The following is a 23,529-nucleotide window of genomic DNA, read 5'->3' on the forward strand; positions in this document are numbered from 1 at the left end:
ATAAAAAACTTTTTGTTCCTGAAATCATTATTAAACATGTTTTGTGTTGTTACACATTATTTTACATTACCTCTAATCCAAACTGCACTTTAATGTACTTTTATTAAATATAAGCTCCAGTATTTGAGTTTTTTTTTAAAACTCCACAATCTGAGTCACCTCTTGCCAATTGCCAAACCACTTGTGAGAAGCACTGATGTATACATGTAATTAAAGCATACTAATATAATTTACCATTTGAAAGTGTGGTTTGATAAATGTTAACTTGAAATAAGTCTTTAATATTTAGTACACCACTGAATCTTTGTTTACTGCAAAATGAAATTTGTGATGACAAGCAAAATAATAAAACAACTTTAAGAAGAAAAAAAGTTGTTCTCTTTACCCCAACAAAACATACCGAAAAAGAAGCTAAACTAAAATTGAGGTACGGACCGTAGTGTGGGTTACTTGTACTGTTGCACCTCTATTAAAGGCAATCATAGATCTTATCAAAATGACCGTTGCCAGCTGTTAGCATATATTACTCGATCAAACATGGCGGAATTGTATATAACAAGATACTGAAGTAGTAAACCGTAGGGATGCAACCTTAATCGGTATAATCTCGCACACGACAATCCGCCTTTTAGAACAAAATAAAAAATTGTGATAATAATCCAAATCGGATATAATAAAATTAATCGTGATCATTTTTTTTTGCCATATCGCCCAGCCGTAGAAGGAAGGGCAGAGGAGACACACAGCCGCTCTCCTTCCTTTGAGTTCCACTGCCAAGCAGACTTAACTATCGCTCTTGGATGCCAAGACGTGAGAGAAAAACTCCAGATACACTGTATTGTTTTCCCTGAGAAGCAATATGCCACTGGAGAAGCCCAGAGATAAAACACTTGACAGCTGCAAAAAAGAAGTTATCTGTATCGGTCATGAGAAGCAGGGACTTATCTGTATTTGCTTGAGAACAAAAAATTGTGCGTCGTTAGTAATTGTGTGCCGATACCATTGATCACTCATTGGTCCACGTAACAGTCGAGGACGAAGATTTAGCTTATATTTGATACACTCACACAAGCAAACCCCAAAAGGGAAAACAATGGTTTATATTTTATTTTTGTTTTTAGGCTTGTTTGGTAACACACAGAACAAAGGCTTTGGTTTCACTCCTGGCCTTGGTACTGGAACGGCTTCCGGGACAACCGGATTTGGAACTGGATTAGGAACAACTACTCTGGGTGGCTTTGGTGGCTTCAATATCCAGCCCACTCAGCAGCAGCAAGGTGAGTGCTCGCAATTTGCATAATGTCACTTCTTTGAGCCTTACCTTCTCCAATGCTTTTGCCAGCCAGCTGACATTTGACTTAATTTGCCAAAAAGGTGTTATTTGCAAATTGTGGTCAATATAATATTGCAAAATATTGTAATATGACAGACATGCAATAGAACACAATAACCTGTAATTTACTCTGATAATAATAACTGATTGACTAATAACCTGCTCAGTGGCCTTGTGGTTAGAGTGTCCGCCCTGAGATCGGTAAATCGTGAGTTCAAACCCCGGCCGAGTCATACCAAAGACTATACAAATAGCACCCATTACCTCCCTGCTTGGCACTCAGCATCAAGGGTTGGAATTGGGGGTTAAGTCACCAAAATGATTCCAGAGCGCGGCCACCGCTGCTGCTCATCACCTCCCAAGGTGATGGGTCAAATGCAGAGAGTAATTTCACCACACCTAGTGGTACTTTAACTTTAATATCACTATAGATGTGAATAAGTCCAAAATACAACACTGAACTACTAACTAAAGTCCTGCAGGTGTCAGTCATGTGCCAACAGCCACACACATCAAATGTTTCCCAGCAGCTCCACCTGCTGGATCTGGTGGCTCATCTCCCCACCAACAGCAAAAATTTAAAATTAATTTTCTGATCCTTACTTATTAATGTGGATCAGAGTCACACTTGTACTTCTCTGTGGTCTTAAGTAATTCCTAAACAATCCAACCCACAAAAGTCAAACAGATTATAACATCTTGTTATAGCTGGATAATGACATTATATGTTAAAAATAACACCTGTCCTTTAATGAGTGATATGGTAATCTCTGTGCTTCACAGGAGGTTTGTTCGGCCAGCTGGCCCAGCAGCAAGCTCAGCCAAATAACTTGTACCAGCAGGTGACAGCACTGTCAGCCCCCACCTTGTTAGGAGACGAGCGTGACTCTATACATGCCAAATGGAACCAGCTGCAAGCCTATTGGGGCACGGGGAAGGGCTACTTCAGCAACAACAACCCACCTGTGGACTTCAACCAGGAGAACCCTTTCTGCAGGTTCAAGGTGGGTGATGCAGAAAAGATGGGGGTTTGGGTAATTAATGTAATTTCTGAGCTGTATTTTTATCTTGTGCTTCCCCAGGCTGTAGGATACAGTTGTGTGCCAGTCAGTAAGGACGAGGATGGTTTAGTGGCCTTGGTCCTCAACAAAAAGGAAGCAGATGTGCGGGCGCAGCAGCAGCACCTGGTGGAGTCGCTGCACAAGGTTCTGGGGAGTAACCAGACGCTGAGTGTCAACGTAGACGGCGTCAGGTCCCTGCCTAATGACCAGTATGTTTTCACAATTAACACGCGTACACATCCTCCACTAAGGAGGTTGTTTCCTTGTAATAGTTTTTTGTTTTATGGAAATTACTGACTACAGTTTTTAGATAATATAAAAGATAACTATTCAGTATGTTACCTGTTAATTCAGGCTTGTCTCTATGTAGCTCTGGGCTGTGGAATCCGAACATGTCGGCCAACAGGAGAACAAAGCAGATTTACCCTGTATTCAACTTGATAATGTCGGAGTATTTTATCGAAAGATACAATAGGGATTTAATTTATCCAATAATATTTTAAAAGTCCATAAATCAGCAAAATAGAGATACAGCAGTATATGTTGTTATTTTTTAGGACAATACATTCGGCTCTTGTTTATCGCTGTTAATTGATTCCAGACATGGCTGCGAAAAATGAATTTCCGCAAAGTAGTAGTTTTAAAGCTAGATAATAAATAAACCGTCTATGACCTTCTGATTAAGTTTTTTTTTTTTTTTTTACATATTAAGAGCTCTCTAGACATGGAATAACACCCTTTAGTCACCTTTTTACTCATTTAATCCAATATAGTAATGCTGCTAGAGGTTGAGCCAATCAGTAGCTACGACACTGAACAGTGCGCTCTGTTTGGCTTAGTCTTCTCTAGTGACCAATGCTACTGTAGTATTGATATTTTAAATTTAGCCATGTTTATGCTTGACGATGCTTAATTTAGGACCAAAACATTGTAGAATATGCTTTAGAAAAATGTCTTGAAACTCTAAAAAAAAAAAAAGGAAAATTGGAGAGGGACGACTGACTATATGTGGAATTCTTCAAAGGTAACAAAATATGAATACCACAGTCAACACATTGATTTTGTTTGAGGTCTGCCTCGTCTTGAACGCTCTTCATGTTTAATATGAATGCATCATATTCCTCTCTCTCAGGACAGAGGTGATCATTTATGTGGTGGAGCGCTCCCCCAATGGCACTTCCAAGCGCATTCCCGCCTCGACACTCTTCACATACCTAGAGCAGGCCAACATCAAGGTGCAGCTCACACAGCTGGGTGTGATCATGTCTGTCACACGCACTGAACTCTCGCCTGCTCAGCTCAAACAGCTGCTCCAGAGCGCCCCTGCAGGTGAACATGTATATGCCGTACTCAGCTCCTTTTTCTGTCCATTTTTTTACTAAAGGTTTTTTGTCCTCATTAGGGGTAGACCCCATCATTTGGGAGCAGGCCAAGGTGGACAATCCAGAACCAGAGAAGTAAGTCCTTTTAAAGGTTAAGCATACATAGGGCTGGACCGATAAAACAATATCAGTATATATCGCGATAAACATGCGTTCAATGTATATTTTTTTTATCCGTCCGAAGAAACAGGAAGTTGTGAGGCAAGTTTGGTTGCATGAGCAAAGGCACTCTTTAACCAGAAACGCAGGAAGTGATCACTGATTAGTGGGAGTGATACGCTAAAGGCCAATCAGGTAACGGTATTAACCAGGGGTGCCCAATACGTCAATCACGAGCTACCAATCGATCACGCAGGGTGTGTCAGTCGACCGCCAGCTAAGCATTAAAAATAGTCCTAAAAATTAGCGATCATCAATCTTCACTAGGACGTCACTTCCGTCAATTGATTGACTTTTGCGGCACCCAAGGATCTTGTGCGATGAGGTTGGCTGCTCCGAGCTCAGTATTAAGGAAAAAAACGACTGAGAGGAAGACAAGAAACACTTTTTATTTCAACAGACTCTCGCGCCGTACATGCCGTCAAAAGCCTAAAGATTGACCGCACAGTTCCTGTCTTCACAGTAAAAGTGCTGCTCCATCCTGTCTGCGCTAACAAAATAAAAGACTCAGAAAGATAGCGCACACAGGCTAGCAAGCTACAGAGTATGAAACTGGACAAATAAGATGCCAAAAACCAACCACTTTAATGTGGTATTGGACAAAAAGGAGGACTTTTTTTCACCTCCACAATGTAAATTTGAAAATGTGGAAGTTGTCAGCACTAATGTGAATCCTGTCTGATTCCAATCAATGCAAGTCATCAGAATAAGGTAATACACCAACTTATATTTTTGTCTTCATGAAAGAAAATAATCTTTATGTTATGGTGTGAGTTTATTTCGAACATGCATGCAATTACAACATGATATACAGGTAAAAGCCAGTAAATTAGAATATTTTGAAAAACTTGATTTATTTCAGTAATTGCATTCAAAAGGTGTAACTTGTACATTATATTTATTCATTGCACACAGACTGATGCATTCAAATGTTTATTTCATTTAATTTTGATGATTTGAAGTGGCAACAAATGAAAATCCAAAATTCCGTGTGTCACAAAATTAGAATATTACTTAAGGCTAATACAAAAAAGGGATTTTTAGAAATGTTGGCCAACTGAAAAGTATGAAAATGAAAAATATGAGTATGTACAATATTCAATACTTGGTTGGAGCTCCTTTTGCCTCAATTACTGCGTTAATGCGGCGTGGCATGGAGTCGATGAGTTTCTGGCACTGCTCAGGTGTTATGAGAGCCCAGGTTGCTCTGATAGTGGCCTTCAACTCTTCTGCGTTTTTGGGTCTGGCATTCTGCATCTTCCTTTTCACAATACCCCACAGATTTTCTATGGGGCTAAGGTCAGGGGAGTTGGCGGGCCAATTTAGAACAGAAATACCATGGTCCGTAAAACAGGCACGGGTAGATTTTGCGCTGTGTGCAGGCGCCAAGTCCTGTTGGAACTTGAAATCTCCATCTCCATAGAGCAGGTCAGCAGCAGGAAGCATGAAGTGCTCTAAAACTTGCTGGTAGACGGCTGCGTTGACCCTGGATCTCAGGAAACAGAGTGGACCGACACCAGCAGATGACATGGCACCCCAAACCATCACTGATGGTGGAAACTTTACACTAGACTTCAGGCAACGTGGATCCTGTGCCTCTCCTGTCTTCCTCCAGACTCTGGGACAAGTCTAGTGTAAAGTTTCCACCATCAGTGATGGTTTGGGGTGCCATGCCATCTGCTGGTGTCAGTCCACTCTGTTTCCTGAGATCCAGGGTCAACGCAGCCGTCTACCAGCAAGTTTTAGAGCACTTCATGCTTCCTGCTGCTGACCTGCTCTATGGAGATGGAGATTTCAAGTTCCAACAGGACTTGGCGCCTGCACACAGCGCAAAATCTACCCGTGCCTGGTTTACGGACCATGGTATTTCTGTTCTAAATTGGCCTGCCAACTCCCCTGACCTTAGCCCCATAGAAAATCTGTGGGGTATTGTGAAAAGGAAGATGCAGAATGCCAGACCCAAAAATGCAGAAGAGTTGAAGGCCACTATCAGAGCAACCTGGCCTCTCATAACACCTGAGCAGTGCCAGAAACTCATCGACTCCATGCCACGCCGCATTAACGCAGTAATTGAGGCAAAAGGAGCTCCAACCAAGTATTGAGTATTGTACATACTCATATTTTTCATTTTCATACTTTTCAGTTGGCCAACATTTCTAAAAATCCCTTTTTTGTATTAGCCTTAAGTAATATTCTAATTTTGTGACACACGGAATTTTGGATTTTCATTTGTTGCCACTTCAAATCATCAAAATTAAATGAAATACACATTTGAATGCATCAGTCTGTGTGCAATGAATAAATGTAATGTACAAGTTACACCTTTTGAATGCAATTACTGAAATAAATCAAGTTTTTCAAAATATTCTAATTTACTGGCTTTTACCTGTATGTTAAACATGCTTGTATTTACATGAAACAATTTTAACATGTTAACAAAAAGCGTCTGTTTCATAAATAAATAAACATAAATTGTGTGTGTGTGTGTGTGTGTGTGTGTGTGTGTGTGTGTGTGTGTGTGTGTGTGTGTGTGTGTGTGTGTGTGTGTGTGTGTGTGTGTGTGTGTGTGTGTGTGTGTGTGTGTGTGTGTGTGTGTGTGTGTGTGTGTTGACATTTCCTTTCCTTTCTGCCTTGATAGCCGAGGGGATTATAGTCAGAGGAAGGTTACATTGAAAATAAAAATGTTTACATTTAAATTATTTTTCTCTTGTTCCTTTTTTTGATAGGTCATAAAAATATATCAATAATTATCGATATCGACCGATATAAAACACTTATTTGGTGATACAGTTTTCAGCCATATCGCCCAGCACTAAGCCTACACCACTTAGACCAGGGGTCGGCAACCCGCGGCTCCGGAGCCGCATGCGGCTCTTTGACCACTCTGATGCGGCTCAACTGCATACTTGCCGACCCTCCCGATTTACCCGGGAGACTTCCGGATTTCAGTGCCTCTCCCTGTAATCTCCCGGGGCAATTATTCTCCGATTTTCACCCTGTCATCTATAATAAGGGGATACTGTGATGACACCGCATTTAGCGTCCTCTTCAGCCAACAGTATCAATGTGCCAGTCCAGGTACATGTTGTATACATCTTCAGCTAGCACACGTATGTGACAGCAAAGCATACTTGTTCCACAGCCATACAGGTTACACTGACGGTGGCGATATAAACAACTTTAACACTCTTATGATTTAGGGCTATATAAATAAACATTGATTGATTGATTGATTGATACTAATATACGCCACACTGTGAACCTACACCAAACAAGAATGACAAACACATTTCGGGAGAACATCCGCACTGTAACACAACATAAACCCAACAGAACAAATACCCAGAATCCCATGCATCCCTAACTCTTCTGGGCTACATTATACACCCCCGCTACCACCAAACCCCGCCCCCCCCCCAACCCTGCCCCCCACACATCCCCCCCCCCACCCCCTCCCCCTCCGTGCGTCGGTTGAGGTGGGCGGGGTTTGGTGGTAGCGGGGGTGTATAATGTAGCCTAGAAGAGTTAGGGATGCATGGGATTCTGGGTATTTGTTCTGTTGGGTTTATGTTGTGTTACGGTGCAGATGTTCTCCCGAAATGTGTTTTGTCATTCTTGTTTGGTGTGGGTTCACAGTGTGGCGCATATTAGTAAGAGTGTTAAAGTTGTTTATATCTCCACCGTCAGTGTAACCTGTTTGGCTGTGGACCAAGTATGCCTTGCTGTCACATAGGTGTGCAAGCAGAAGCTGCATAGAACATGTACCTGAACTGGCACGTTGTCAATGCTGGTTGTGGAGGGCTCTCTTATTGTTGTTAGGGTGAAAATCAGCAGACATTCGAGAGAAAAGTGGACTTAAATTTTGGGGATCTCCCGGTAAAATCGTGAGAGTTGACAAGTATGACCCTGTCAAGCGCCATTCATATAAAACTTGTGGTCCGCACTAACATTACATTTTCATATTAAGATGCGGGCTGCGTGTCCGAGACCCCTGATTTATACATAGCACAAAGCAAAAAAAAACTTTGTATGCAGTGTTATTTCATTTTAAATTTCAAAAGAGTTTTGTGGCTCCCATTGTTTTCTTTAATTTGTGAAACTGGTCAAAATGGCTCTTTGAGTGGTAAAGGTTGCCGACCCCTGACTTAGACAAATTGGGCAGTACTGCCTATTGATCAACACGTCACTTCCTGTCAATGAGAAAGGACGCAAAAGAGAAAGGCTCCGCTCTTGCTACCGGAGTTTTTTGTTAAATCTGAAGATTTTGACCACTGATTTGCGATCACAGCCACAGGAGAGTACCCTGGCATCTTCAATCTGATTTTGGTCAGTTGAGAGGCACTGGTACGCTGAAAGAAGGCGAGTTGAGAGAGCCGTTAGACTCAAGCCAAAGGCGCCTTGCCGCAGTTCAAAGCGGTTGCCTAGCAACCAAAAGCTACGGCGAGTTTACAGCTGTTTTAAAGTGATCCCGACGTCGCAGAGTGATATAAGTTGACAGGCTGACACCTCAAATTGATCTCTGAACGGCGCAAGATACGAAATTGTTGGAAAAAACAAGTTAAAGTGCCGCAAGTCGCTAAAGAAGCAACAGCCGTTAAGACACAAGCAAGAGGCAGTGACGTCAGTGACTGCCGCGATGCGAAAAGGTAAAGGAAAGATTGAAATCCCGAAACCTTCGGGGTCAGCTGTTACAGAACACAACTGGGAACAAGATTTGAGGTTGGACACAGGACATGATGGGAATCAAGAAGTGATAATACAAATACTTGAAGAAATGAAAGAAGAAATGAAAGAAGAAATGAAAGAATTGAAAGAATATCTGAGAAAAGTAACAACAGAACACCAACAAGATGTGAAAAGTCTGCAGGAAAATATAGAAAATCTGCAATCTCAGAACAACAGAAGAAATGAAGCCACTGAAATGAGCAAACAAATGAAGATCCTTCAAGAAGACAACAACATGCTGAGGAATATCATAGATGAAATGGATCAGGACAAACGAATGAATGATATCATCGTGACTGGGCACCGAATTAAACCAAGATCCTATGCGAAAGCTGTGAATAATGAAGGTGAACCAGATGAAATGGATATGATCTCAGCAGAACAGCAAGTGGTCAACTTTCTGCAATCAAAGGAAATTGAAATTGACATTAATACCATCGAAACATGCATCCCACTGAACGGAAGAAACAACAACGCCACTCCAGTCGTGCTCGTGAAACTCGTAAACAGAAAATCTAAAATGGCATTGCTGAGACAGGGAAAGAAGCTGAAGGGAACAGATGTGTACATGAATGAGCATCTCACAAAACGCAATGCTGGAATCGCCAAGAAAGCACGCGACTTGAGAAGGCAGGGAAAAATCCAGGGAACTTGGAGCACCAACTGTAAAATCTACATCAAGCTGAATGGAGGTCCAGAAGCAAGAGTAATTGTTGTCCATGACATCAAGGACCTGGACAATTTTTAAAGTTTACACAGCTACCAAAACAACGATGATAATGGACTCTGACAGAAAACAAACACCCAAATTCAACATCGACACTACTATGTTCCAAGGGACGACTAAACAAGAGGACCTACATTCAGGATTGCATTCACCTACACTTATTGAGATTATTGAAACAACATCAAAGATTGTTGAACAAGAAAATATGGAACTAAAAAATTTCTGCAACAAAGATTACAAAAACCAGGATTTGGAAAATGATATAGATCCAGATACAAATTTTTTCTCCCACATCAGTAATAATTGTTTTTATTATACAGATGATCAATATAATAGCAACATTACATGCGATAACAAATGGTCAATTATTCATTTTAATAGCAGAAGCTTGTATGCAAACTACAACAACATTAAGAACTTTTTGGAACACATCAACGAACCATTCAAAGTGATTGCTGTTACAGAAACATGGATTGATGATAAAAAAGGAATAGATTTTGATCTGGAGGGATATGAACTAAACTACATCAACAGAACCAACAAAAATGGAGGAGGAGTAGCTGTGTACGTGATGAAGAACCTGAACTACAAAGTGGTAAAAAACATGTAATTTGCTATAGATAATATCTTAGAATGTATAACCATTGAAATATGTCAGGAAAAAAGCAAAAACATTTTCATCAGTTGTATATATAGATCACCTAAGTCAAGTATAGAAACATTTGAAGAATGGATCAAGGCTACTTACATGGATAATGGTCAAAGAATAATGTTCTTATGTGGTGACTTTAATATTGACTTATTGAACCCTAACAAGCAAAAGTCTATTGATGACTTCATTGATACAATGTACAGCATCAGTTTATATCCAAAAATCACAAAGCCAAGTAGAATCACAGCACACTGTGCCACGCTTATTGATAATATTTTTACCAATGAGTTTGACAATAACACTACAAGTGGTCTACTTATTACCGACGTTAGTGATCATCTGCCAGTTTTTACAATATATGATGGACACTACAAGAAGAAAATGGAAGACAAAAGGACATTTCGAAGACTGTGCACAGAGAAGAGGATGACTGCTTTCAAAATTGAGCTACAAAAGCAAGATTGGGACAATGTGTACAATGAAAAAGAGGTTGATGAAGCATATGAACATTTCTTAAACAAGTTCATAATACTTTATGACAAACATTGTCCATGGATACAACTTAGTAATAAACAGAGAAAGAATAACCAACCATGGATGACAAAAGGATTAAAAAATGCTTGTAAGAAGAAGAATACACTATATAGAGAATTTATAGCACAAAGAACTATAGAGGCAGAAATTAAGTACAAAAAGTATAAAAACAAGTTAACAGAAATACTACGATCATGTAGAAAAGAATATTACAGTGAATTATTGGACAGGAACAAAAATAATATGAGAGCAACCCCTGGGGCATCCTCAATAGCATTATTAAAAATGGCACAAAGAGGGACTACCCTCAATACTTTTTAGACTGAAATAAAAACAATGACAACATAAAGGAAGTAGTTGAAAGCTTCAATAATTATTTTGTAAATATTGGACCAAAATTGGAAGAAAGGATTCCAGACCCAGTTCCAATTGAGGACTATAATGATACCATAGAGCAAAATCCCAACTCCATGTTCCTCAGTAATGTGACACAGGAGGAAATAGTTACAATCGTGAAAAAATGTAAATCTAAGACTTCAACTGATTGTAATGGAATTGATATGGATACGATAAAAAAGGTTATAGAAGAGATCTCAGGACCATTAATGTATATTAGTAACCTATCATTTCAAACAGGTACATTCCCAAACAAAATGAAAATAGCTAAAGTTGCACCAATTTATAAGACTGGAGATAAACATCAATTTACAAATTATAGACCTGTTTCTTTACTTCCACAATTTTCTAAAATCATTGAAAAACTGTTTAATAACAGATTAGAGAGCTTCATAAATAAAAATAGAATACTCGAAGAGAACCAATATGGATACAGAGCTAATGTCTCAACTTCAATGGCTTTAATTGAAATTACAGACGAAATTACCAATGCAATAGACAGTAAAAAATGTGCAGCGGCAGTTTTTATGGATCTAACTAAAGCATTTGACACAATTAATCACAATATTTTAATCAAAAAACTAAGAACGATATGGCATCAGAGGGTTAGTCTTAAACTGGATAAGAAGTTATCTAACGAACAGGAAACAATACGTGAAGCTAGGCGAACACATGTCTACAACGCTAAATATATCCTGTGGTGTACCTCAGGGATCAATATTAGGACCTAAATTATTCAATCTCTATATAAATGACATTTGTAAAGTTACAAAAGATTTAAAGTTAGTATTATTTGCGGATGATACAACAGCGTTTTGTTCAGGAGAGAACACACAGGAGATAATACAAATAATAACAGAAGAAATTAACAACTTAAAAAGATGGTTTGACAAAAACAGACTATCGTTGAATCTTAGTAAAACTAAAATAATGCTATTTGGTAATAGTAGAAGAGAAAGTCAAACACAAATACAAATAGACGGAATAGAAATTGAAAGAGTAAATGAAACCAAATTTCTAGGTATAATGATTGATGATACATTGAACTGGAAATCGCACGTAAAAAATATACAACATAAAGTAGCAAGAAACACGTCAATAATGAATAAAGCAAAACATGTTCTAGACAAAAAATCACTTCATAGTCTATACTGCTCACTAGTGTTACCATATCTGAGCTACTGTGTAGAAATATGGGGAAATAATTACAAAAGTACACTTCATTCATTAACAGTGTTACAAAAAAGATCAGTTAGAATAATACATAATGTTGGATATAGAGAACATACAAATCCTTTATTTATTGAGTCAAAGATACTGAAATTCCACGACATAGTGAATTTGCAAACAGCTAAAATTATGCACAAAGCAAACTATAACCTGCTACCCAAGAATATACAACAATTCTTCTCAACAAAAGAGGAGAAATATAATCTTAGAGAAAAATGTAATTTAAAACATTTGTACGCACGTACAACACTTAAGACCTTCAGTATATCAGTATGTGGAATTAAATTATGGAATGGATTAAGCAAAGCAATCAAACAATGTAGTAATATGATCCACTTCAAGAAACTCTTCAAACTTAAAGTGTTTACAAAGTACAAAGAAGAAGAACCATGACAAACATTTTCAATTTATTTCATCCATTCATTCATTCATTCTTAAAGTAATCTTACTTATCTCATCATATGAAATATGACTTTCTTCACCAATTATTATTATTAAATTCTTACTATTATTTATTTATTTATTTTTATTGTGATTACATATGGAGTTATTGTGAATAAATTGAGAACAGGAAGTGAATAAAAAAGTTTCAGCAACTGTTATGTAAAGAAAAGGGGTAGGATTAAATAAGCTCTGCTTCTTCCTACTCCTTTTCGAACATGTTGAAAAGAGAAACTGGAAATTGTGATGTATCATGTTGTATGCTTGCATGTTCGAAATAAACTCTAACTCTAACTCTAACTCTATCTGTGATCATGTTGAACCTCCATTGATGAGTTCTTCTCTTATCTCTCTCCAGGTTGATCCCAGTGCCTATGGTTGGCTTTAAAGAGCTGCATCGTCGACTGCAGATTCAGGACCAGATGACCAAGCAGCACCAGACGAGAGTGGACGTATGTTTTTATGTTCTTTACCTACATTTAAAAATAAACTTTAATCAATAGAGCATAAAACTCTGCCAAGGTGGAACCATCTTGACATATTTACAGCGACAATACTTACTGTAATTAAAACTGCCTATTTGGGTTGCACACATAGCCATTTACAGTGCTCCTCCTGGTAGAGAGTCAATATTCTGTACTGTACCTTCATAGCATGCAATAATTTAGACTACAGGGATGTTCCGATCAGGGATTTATGCTGCAGATTTTGATACTGATCATCCGTGAGTAAGATCGGCATATACCAATCACATGTATGAACTGTAAACCTTTCAATGTATTTATTGTGAGTTTAATTAAATCAGCTCAATATTAATCTAGTTTCTTATTCTCTTTTATAACATACAATTGTTTGAGCAAAACAAAGTGGATAATACACAATAACTAAACAAAATCAAAAACTACTCTTATTACTCATTTAAATTATTTTGGCCCTCAAAGTCCTTCTGTGTCCATGGATTTTTAAACCATAAAAACGAATGATTTTGAGAAAATAAAAGTATCTACAGGGTTTCCCCTAAACTGCCAAGCTACATGTGGCGATGGGGGCGTGGTCAAAATGTCATCAAGTAATTTGCATAATTTGCTATGATTATTTCTTTAAAAAGGCTAAAAAAATGTATGCATAAATTTAAAACTAATCGGTTTTATTGAGTATTATATTTTTTTCGTTTTGCCAAATTTTTAATTGTTGCTGCTTTTTGTACAAGGTACTTTGTTGAGATTTTTCAAGTGTTTACAGACTTTTAATGACCTTTTTTTTTTTAAATGAAAAACAATTGGCAATAAATTTAGCATCTTCTTCTGGTGTTATTATAGAATGTACTCGTGTTTAGAGACGCTACTACTACTCAATGTCCCTGACTAAAGAGGTTGAAGCGAGCATGATGTCACACTTGCTTCGTGCTGTTGCTCTAGTTAGACCAGACCTGGGCATTCCGCGGGCCGCGGGCCGCATCCGGCCCTTTGTGCATCCCTGTCCGGCCCACGTGAGACCAATCATAAATTACAAAATACATTTTAAAAAGTATCTATGTCGAGTGTGCAATACAACGGTGCTGCTTTTGTTTTGAAAAGCGTTATTTGTATTACTTCCGTGTGGATGTATGCGTGTGTGCGATTGTGAGTGAATTGAACAGGCAATCACAAATGACAAAATAAAGTTTAAAAAACATCTATGTCGTGCGCGCAATACAACTGTGCTGCTTTTATTTTGAAAAGTGTTATTTATGGGCATATGTCCGGGTGTAACCTGTGAGGGAAGGTACACAGCGACAAGTGATGAGACGCTGAAAAGAGAAAAGTTGATGACGAATGGTGTGTTTTCAACAAGACATGGACTGCCAAGTATTTCTTTACAGAAATTAAAGGTAAAGCCGTGTGCTTAATTTGTGGTACACAGCTTGTTGTGTTTAAAGAATATCATTTGAATCGCCACTACATGACGAAGCACGAGGGAAAATACCGGAATCTGTCTGATGAAGCGCGCGCAAGGGAGGTTGATGCGTTGATGGTAAAACTGCAAACCCAACAAGGACTTTTTGCCAAATTTCACACCCCCAGAGATGCAGCCGTCAGGACAAGTTTCGTCATTTCTCACAACATCGCCAGAAAAAGTAAGGCATTTTCTGACGGAGAGTTTATTAAGGAGTGCTTATTGGACTCCGTTGCGCTGATATGCCCAGAAATTTGGATTGTTTTTCGCTGGCTTTAATTGGATGAGATCTGCGATGTACGTGACACCGCCCAGCTGCTCATCTTCTTACGTGGGATAACTGCAGACTTTCAAATCACGAAGTAGCTGGCAGCCATGCAGTCAATTAAAGAGACAACCACAGGTAGTGACTTGTTCACAGAAGTAAATGCGGGTTTGGACATGTTAGGACTGAAATGGGACAAGCTGGCAGGTGTGACAATCCAATCCAATCCACTTTATTTATATAGCACATTTAAACAACAAAATGTTTCCAAAGTGCTGCACAACAATATTAAAAACAATATTAAAATATTATCCTTAGCTCCACCAATGACTGAATAAAAAGAAAAAATAATTACATATAAAACCAATATAAAAAACAATATAAAATATGATTTAAAACGATTTTTAACAACAGATGGTTGTCCAAATCTGACGGGGAAAAATGTTGGATAATGCAGGATAAAGTGACAGAAATTAACCCTGTGCAGAAATGGACATTCTTGCATTGTATAATACATCAGGAAGTGTTTTGTAAAACAGTGATAAAAATAAAACCATCAAAAGCAATCTGCTTTTGTATAAAGTTAAGTTAGGTTAAATTAAATTATTAGTATTATTATTAATTATTATTATTATTATCACCATTATTATTTATCTTACGGTATATAAAAAATAATACTGAGCAAAATTTAATTGAAATATTGTCGTGTGGCCCTCCAGCAGTGCCCGGGTTGCTTATGCGGCCCCCGGTAAAAATTAATTGCCCACCCCTGAGTTAGACTGTCTTTTCTTAAAAGCCGCCACTGTCCTCCAAATATTTGCACATTTTGAAGATGGCTGTCCGCGGGTGTATCTGCAGTATATATGAAAATCAAGTTCATATCGCAGTTGTGCCGACAACGCTCCAGACAATGGTGCGCGTTTTGTTTAGATCCGGGTTCGGCAGTGCGGTTTTCGGTGATCAGTCTTTTTTTGGTGGTCAAGTTTTCGGTACATCTCTTGTCAATAGTGGCAAATAATTGGATATATATAATAGGGCTGGGCGATATGGCCTTTTTATTAATATCTCGATATTTTTAGGCAATATCGCGATACACGATATATATCTTGATAGTTTGCCTTAGTCTTGAATGAACACTTGATGCATATAATCACAGCAGTATGATGATTCTCTGTGTCTACATTAAAACATTCTTGTTCATACTGCATTAATATATGCTCATTTTAAACTTTCATGCAGAGAGGGAAATCACAACTAAGTCAATTGACCAAAACTGTATTTATTAAACAGTTATTAAGCAGTGGCACAAACATTCATGTCATTTCAAAACAAAGTGCAAGATTGTCAGAGACATTTTAAAACAAGCTAATAGTGCACTTTTTTGCATGATGCAAGATGAAATATCAAAACAACACTAAATTAAAGGCCTACTGAAATGAATTTTTATTTATTTAAATGGGGATAGCAGATCCATTCTGTGTCATACTTGATCATTTCGCGATATTGCCATATTTTTGCTGAAAGGATTTAGTATAGAACAACGACGATAAAGTTCGCAACTTTTGTTCGCTGATAAAAAAAAGCCTTGCCTATACCGGAAGTAGCGTGACGTCACAGGAGGAAGGATTCCTCACAATTCGCCGTTGTTTACAATGGAGCGAGAGAGATTCGGATCGAGAAAGCGACGATTACCCCATTAATTTGAGCGAGGATGAAAGATTCGTGGATGAGGAACGTTAGAGTGAAGGACTAGAGAGGCAGTGCAGGGTGTATCTTTTTTCGCTCTGACCGTAACTTAGGTACAAGGTCTCATTGGATTCCACACACTCTCCTTTTTCTATTGTGGATCACGGATTTGTATTTTAAACCACCTCGGATACTATATCCTCTTGAAAATGAGAGTCGAGAACGCGAAATGGACATTCACAGTGACTTTTATCTCCACGACAATACATCGTTGACGCACTTTAGCTACAGAGCTAACGTGATAGCATCGGGCTCAAATGCAGATAGAAACAAAATTTTAAAAAACCCTGACTGGAAGGATAGACAGAAGATCAACAATACTATTAAACCATGAACATGTAAATATGGGGCGGCATGGCGTAGTGGGTAGAGCGCCCGTGTCAGAAACCTGAGGGTTGCAGGTTCGCTCCCCACCTCTTACCATGCCGTTGTGTCCTTGGGCAGGACACTTCACCCTTGCCCCCGGTGCCACTCACACCGGTGAATGAATGTTGAATGAATGACAGGTGGTGGTCGGAGGGGCCGTAGGCGCAAATTGGCAGCCACGCTTCCGTCAGTCTACCCCAGGGCAGCTGTGGCTACGAAAGTAGTTTACCACCACCAGGTGTGAATGAATGATGTGTTTTTAACATGTAAAGCGACTTTGGGTACTTAGAAAAGCGCTATATAAATCCCAGGTATTATTATTATTATTATTATAAATACACGGTTAATAATTTCCAGCTTGGCGAAGCTTAACAATTGAAGCTAACTTAGCTACGGAGCTAACGTGATAGCATCAGGCTCAAATGCAGATAGAAACAAAATTAAAAAAAACCCTGACTGGAAGGATAGACAGAAGATCAACAATACTATTAAACCATGAACATGTAAATACATGGTTAATAATTTCCAGCTTGGCGAAGCTTAACAATTAAAGCTAACTTAGCTACGGAGCGGCCGCGGGCGTTGTAGCTTTCGACGACACCCCAGCCGCCATCAGAGTCGGCAAGAAACATATATTTCCCCAAAGTTACGTACGTGACATGCACATAGCGACACGCACATACGGACAAGCGATCAAATGTTTGGAAGCCAAAGCTGTACTCACGGTAGCGCGTCTACTATATATAACACAACACAACCTCCTGATTGTGTTGCTGTAGTCCGCCGCTAATACACCGATCGCACCTACAACTTTCTTATTTGCAGTCTCCATTGTCCATTAAACAAATTGCAAAAGATTCACCAACACAGATGTCCAGAATACTGTGAAATTGTTCGATGAAAACAGAGCAGTTTGTATGGTGACACATTGGGTATGAATACTTCCGTTGCCGTCGTGACGTCACGCGCATACGTCATCATACATAGACGTTTCCAACCGGAAGTTTAGCGGGAAATTTAAAATTGCACTTTATAAGTTAACCCGGCCGTATTGGCATGTGTTGCAATGTTAAGATTTCATCATTGATATATAAACTATCAGACTGCGTGGTCGGTAGTAGTGGGTTTCAGTAGGCCTTTAAAGTGCACTTTTTGTACAGAACGCCACTACAATAGTTTAAAACAAATAAAATGCACTTTTGTGCATGATGTCACACAAGATATTTCAATAACTGTCAAATAAAAATGAGCTGCATAATAGGAAATCAAATAGTGTACATTCTTCGCTATGTGGTAGGTTCCGGCGGACGTTATCTCCTTATGTCGTTTTTTTTTTCATACGGTGTTGATGTGGAAATGGTTGCTTCGGCATTTTGTTGGTGTGGCACCGAACGGAGATGTTGACATGCGGTGTAAGCACTCTTCATTCTCTAGCAGGTGATTTTTCAAATGATGCTACAAATTAGCAGTAATGCTACTTTTTGTAGCAATGCTCTTGCTCCACACTTGACAAATGACTGTTGTCTGTTCGACATATTCCCACTTGAAGCCAAACCACCGCCAGACGATGGACCCCGTGCTGTTTTTCTTGGGAATTAATTCTTCCTTCATTTGTTACCAGATTCACACCTTCTTTCTCTCGTGTTACCACTCGCACCACAGCTAACGTTACCCATGCTGCTACCTCTCTGCTCCACGAGGGCGTATACGTATGTGACTTATGTAAGAAGGTGCGCTTGTTTATGTCTCTGTGAGAAGGAGAGACAAGAAAGAGTGGGAAGAGCCTGTAGTGTAATGCCTGCAGCTAAAAGCAACTGCGTGAGAACGTATACTCGAATATCACGATATAGTAATTTTCTATATCGCACAGAGACAAACCCGCGATATATATCGAGTATATCGATATATTGCCCAACCCTAATATATATGTATATCAGTTCATACTGTAACGACCAGCTAATGGTAATGTTTTATGTTCGTGTGGTTTGGATTTGATGTCGTTTTTTGTAATGGTCGCAAACACACCGTACGTGCTTGAAAGGTGATTGGCGAGAATGAGGAAGCATTTTTGTGTGTCCAGCGGGGAAGGGAAGACTCAAGGAGACTAAAGTGTTTTTAGGGAGGTAAAACCTGTTGCCGTTGTTTTTTATCGTAAGTTTGGTAATACATTTTTTTTTTTTAAATGCATCGTACTTTGTGTGATTTTCTTCTGGGGGCTACAATATATTATATTACTTTAATTAGTTTTCAAGTTCTGAAAAAGCCCTTCTTTTCAAAGTGTGGCGGTAATAAAAATGCTGTGGCGGCGCACCACATTCAATTACATTAAGAGGAAAACTCTAATCTATCTGATCACTCCAGTATCAATTATATACTGATACTACTCTTGGTACCTATCCTCACTACCAATTTATTAATCAATCCGGTCCTATTATGTGTAGTGTACTGACGGTGACTATACTGACACACCCACAGTTGTTATATTATCCTCTCTATAGACTCTTATTAATCTAATTGTTATTTTGTTGTTAACTGCTTCCTTTTTGCTGTAACACACTTCTGTATCACAACTTCTTAAAGTTTACTAGTTTCTAGCTAGTTAGCTTAGCTAATACCATGCCTGCTGCTGGTGTGTAGTATGTTTAGGCTCTTCCTCCAGTGATAATAATATGTTATAACAATGCTTAAGATACTAAGAAATGCCGTTTATTTGCCTTAACGGAGGTGGTTATTATTAGTTTAGGAGAGCCACTCCTCCATAATTAGCTGCTAGCCGCTTGTCAACCAGAGGACAGGGTTTGTGATCGACATTGATCGGCAATGGCCGATCATGTACTTCTTGAGCACTAATTTCTTGGTATTGCCTCTAGCTAGCTTAGCGGCTAGCTTGCTTGTTCCTGCTTGTTCTCGGTGTGTACCATGTTAAGCCATGTCCCAATACTTGATAATGATACTAAGAAATGCAGCTTACAGTACTGTTCGTAATGTAGGTGATTATTATTATCTAGGAGGGCGTGGCGAAGTTGGTAGAGTGGCCGTGCCAGCAATCGGAAGGTTGCTGGTTACTGGGGTTCAATCCCCACCTTCTACCATCCTAGTCACGTCCGTTGTGTCCTTGGGCAAGACACTTCACCCTTGCTCCTGATGGCTGCTGGTTAGCGCCTTGCATGGCAGCTCCCGCCATCAGTGTGTGAATGTGTGTGTGTGAATGGGTGAATGTGGAAATACTGTCAAAGCGCTTTGAGTACCTTGAAGGTAGAAAAGCGCTATACAAGTATAACCCATTTATCATTTATTTAGAGGGAGCGGCTCCACATTGTGTATAGAGATACACAGTTACCTGCTAGCTTGTCAGCCGGGTGACCAAAAATAAATACAATAATAATCAGAGGGGATTAGCATTTGTGATCGGGATTAAAAGGCATTAATTGGCAATGATGATCACATATGTTTTTACGTAAATCGGCCGCTACTGATTGGTGGCCTATCAAAGGCTTCTGCTTTAAAGGGGACCTATTATGAAAAATCATACCTGTTTTTGTGTATTTGGGATCTGCTAAGGTCCCAAAAAATGGAAATCAAACCATGGAGGCAGAGGGGAGATATTTATAAAACTATCTTGCCTTCCTTCATATTCCCTCCAAACGAGCTGTATGGAAGTATGGAATTTTCCCAATTTGTGATGTTTTCCCCCAGTGTGATATCATCAAATATCTCCATATATATTAGATATTTATCCAAAAAGCTTTGCACGAGTCTGACGCTGTAGTCATTTAGCTTGTTCTCTATCTTCTTGTTGTGGGTGCAGTCTGGCTCGTACATGCACATGCATCCTCCACTGTTGCCATTTTTAATACAAAGTAGTTTATAGTTCGAACTTACATCTGTCAGTAGACTTGATATGGAAGCACTAAAACCTACAACATGGCTGGCAGAAAGAAAATGCAGTCAAAGTGGAGCCACGTAAATAAGAGTGCCCACAGAATGTTTCATCCTGAAGAGACGGTCAGAAAACATCTTGAAAATGGTCTGTAAAAAATAATCTATGCAAAAATTGTTACTAAAGAACCACCATTACATGTTATAAACCACAAGGTAGTGTTTTAGATGTAGAAAAAAACATGATATGACCCCTTTTAATGTGTGAAATGCACTTCTGCTCCTTAACATATTGCCTTTTACAGATCGTCGCCAATGACATCATTGAGCTTCAGAAGAACCAGGCGACCACGGTGGCCAAGGTCGCCCAATATAAGAGGAAGCTGATGGATCTATCTCACAGGGTGCTGCAGGTACTTTCTGGCACCGGCTTTAATTTTTTTCCCGTTGATTCCACCATTTATTTTTCCGGCTTGTAACAGCGCCGCCTCTCCTCATTTTACTTGCAAAGGTGTTGATCAAACAGGAGATTCAGAGGAAAAGCGGTTATGCCATCCAAGTAGACGAAGAGCACTTGAGGGTGCAGCTGGACACCATTCAGTCAGAACTCAATGCCCCCACACAGTTTAAGGTGCAGGTTTTTGTTTACAACTAGACTATATAACTATTTCAGTCTTTTGGGGGACGGCGTGGCGAAGTTGGTAGAGTGGCCGTGCCAGCAATCTGAGGGTTACTGGTTCAATCCCCACCTTCTACCATCCTAGTCACGTCCGTTGTGTCCTTGAGCAAGACACTTCACCCTTGCTCCTGATGGGACTGGTTAGCGCCGTGCATGGCAGCTCCCGCCATCAGTGTGTGAATGTGTGTCTGTGTGAATGGGTGAATGTGGAAAATAGTGTCAAAGCGCTTTGAGTTCCTTAAAAAGGTAGAAAAGCGCTATACAAGTACGACCCATTTACCATTTTCTTTTGTTCGTATGTGTTTACGACTTCTATACTTTTGGCGGAGTTCAGCTCTTCTGTCAAGTATAGACATTGTTTAGATATTTTAATCATTTTTGTTATCTTTAGGGTCGCTTGAATGAGCTGATGTCCCAAATACGAATGCAGAACCACTTTGGCGCTGTGCGATCGGAAGAGCGGTATAGCGTTGATGCTGACCTTCTCCGAGAAATCAAACAAGTGAGTGTTGCACTGCCACATCTTCAGATTCTTTATCCCCCTTCCAATCTGGTCCATTGTAACACGTTTTGTTTGTGTTTCTCTATTCAGCACTTGAAACAGCAGCAGGACGGCTTGAGTCACTTGATCAGCGTCATTAAAGATGACTTGGAAGACATCAAACTCATCGAGCACGGACTGAGCGACAGTGGACACATGCGAGGCGGTATCCTGAGTTGAGCCGAGCAACACACACTCACACACAAGCTCGCACACAAACCAACTCTCAATATCCATCTTCTGATGTGTGTGAGACACACAACTATATATATTTGTCATTGTGCTGCTTCAATAGGGGGCTGTGAATATATATTTTTGCAGAGATCCAATCATTGACTAATATGTGCTTTCTGGACTGATATACAAAGATCGCAGGGCCTATTAATAGCCTTCATGTCAAATCAGATTATGGATATGAGACTTTGAAGTGAAAAGATGTATTGACGGAAACACGTTTGTACATTTGTATTGTTTTTATGTATGCCATTGGAATGTTATTAAATTTCATTTCAGTTTGAAACCCTCTATCTCCCTGCTATAATGCTTATGGTCACCTCACGTCCACCATGATTACTTCCTCAGGTGAGCTTTTTCGAACATCACATCAAAGTGGGGCTTGACCTGATAGGATTCACACCACCGTGCCGATGGACGACCGCTAGCAGCAGAGTGGATTATCTTGGAGATTTATTTGTAAATGTCTGAAGACTTTGTGTTGAATGCTCCAGAGTCCATTACATATTTTACTAATGTGTAGGTCATGGGTCAGACATAATTGGCCCTAACCCTCCACAGACTCTTCAGTATTTTGTAGGTATTTAAAATATACTTTTACAATACACATTAGTCATAGCATTATACACCTGCATGTTTTACTTAAGTGTATTAATCCTACATTTTTTTAAAGTATAATTATCAATTGGATATTCCAAAAATTAATTGTATTCATAAATATTGTTTCCAAATTGAATTAATTTAACATTATTGTTGTATTTGTCGTGGTATGAACCTTGGGGGGTATTCCAGGTACGCGGTTTAACAAACTGAGTGTAAACCTGAAGTCCGAGCTGATTTACCCTAAGATGGGAAACACTGAATGTTGGATTCGAGAACAGCTGAGCTAAATCAGTTCAATCGGTCCCGAAGATGTTGACTCTTGAGTTAAAACCACAGTAAAATGCCATGATCAATGGAGTGCGGATTCGTCGATTCACCATAGCAGCCGGGGACAGAAATTGCTGTCTTTATTTACTCGGAGACATTAAAGTAAAATACTGATGTACTTAACTGACAGATACTTACTGACAGCCAATGCATATGTTTGAATGTAAAAGTTAAGGATTCCATGGTTACCATAATCACATTTTCTTATTAGGACACAGGTAAAAAAAAGAACTCAAGAACTCATCTGAAATAAAATCTCATTTAAATTTAGGTGCAATCCAACCAGTGAAAAACGCACCTGGAGGCATCTAAAA

At 39.2% G+C, this 23,529-nt stretch overlaps 1 protein-coding gene across 1 annotated transcript in view; it reads left to right on the top strand.

The window, feature by feature from the left end:
* The window catches only part of nup54 (nucleoporin 54), a 34,352-nt gene extending 11,776 nt beyond the window's left edge, over positions 1-22,576 (top strand). Inside the window, 10 exon segments of the mRNA XM_062031252.1 lie at positions 1,122-1,277; positions 2,117-2,337; positions 2,416-2,603; positions 3,527-3,723; positions 3,797-3,851; positions 12,999-13,092; positions 21,137-21,244; positions 21,343-21,462; positions 21,902-22,012; positions 22,103-22,576. Of these exon segments, the coding sequence (XP_061887236.1) occupies positions 1,122-1,277; positions 2,117-2,337; positions 2,416-2,603; positions 3,527-3,723; positions 3,797-3,851; positions 12,999-13,092; positions 21,137-21,244; positions 21,343-21,462; positions 21,902-22,012; positions 22,103-22,231 (1,379 nt within the window). The 3' untranslated portion in view covers positions 22,232-22,576.
* The last annotated feature ends 953 nt before the right edge of the window (positions 22,577-23,529 follow it).

The sequence above is a fragment of the Entelurus aequoreus genome, linkage group LG21 (assembly GCF_033978785.1).
Source record: "Entelurus aequoreus isolate RoL-2023_Sb linkage group LG21, RoL_Eaeq_v1.1, whole genome shotgun sequence".
NCBI classification, from domain to species: domain Eukaryota; kingdom Metazoa; phylum Chordata; class Actinopteri; order Syngnathiformes; family Syngnathidae; genus Entelurus; species Entelurus aequoreus.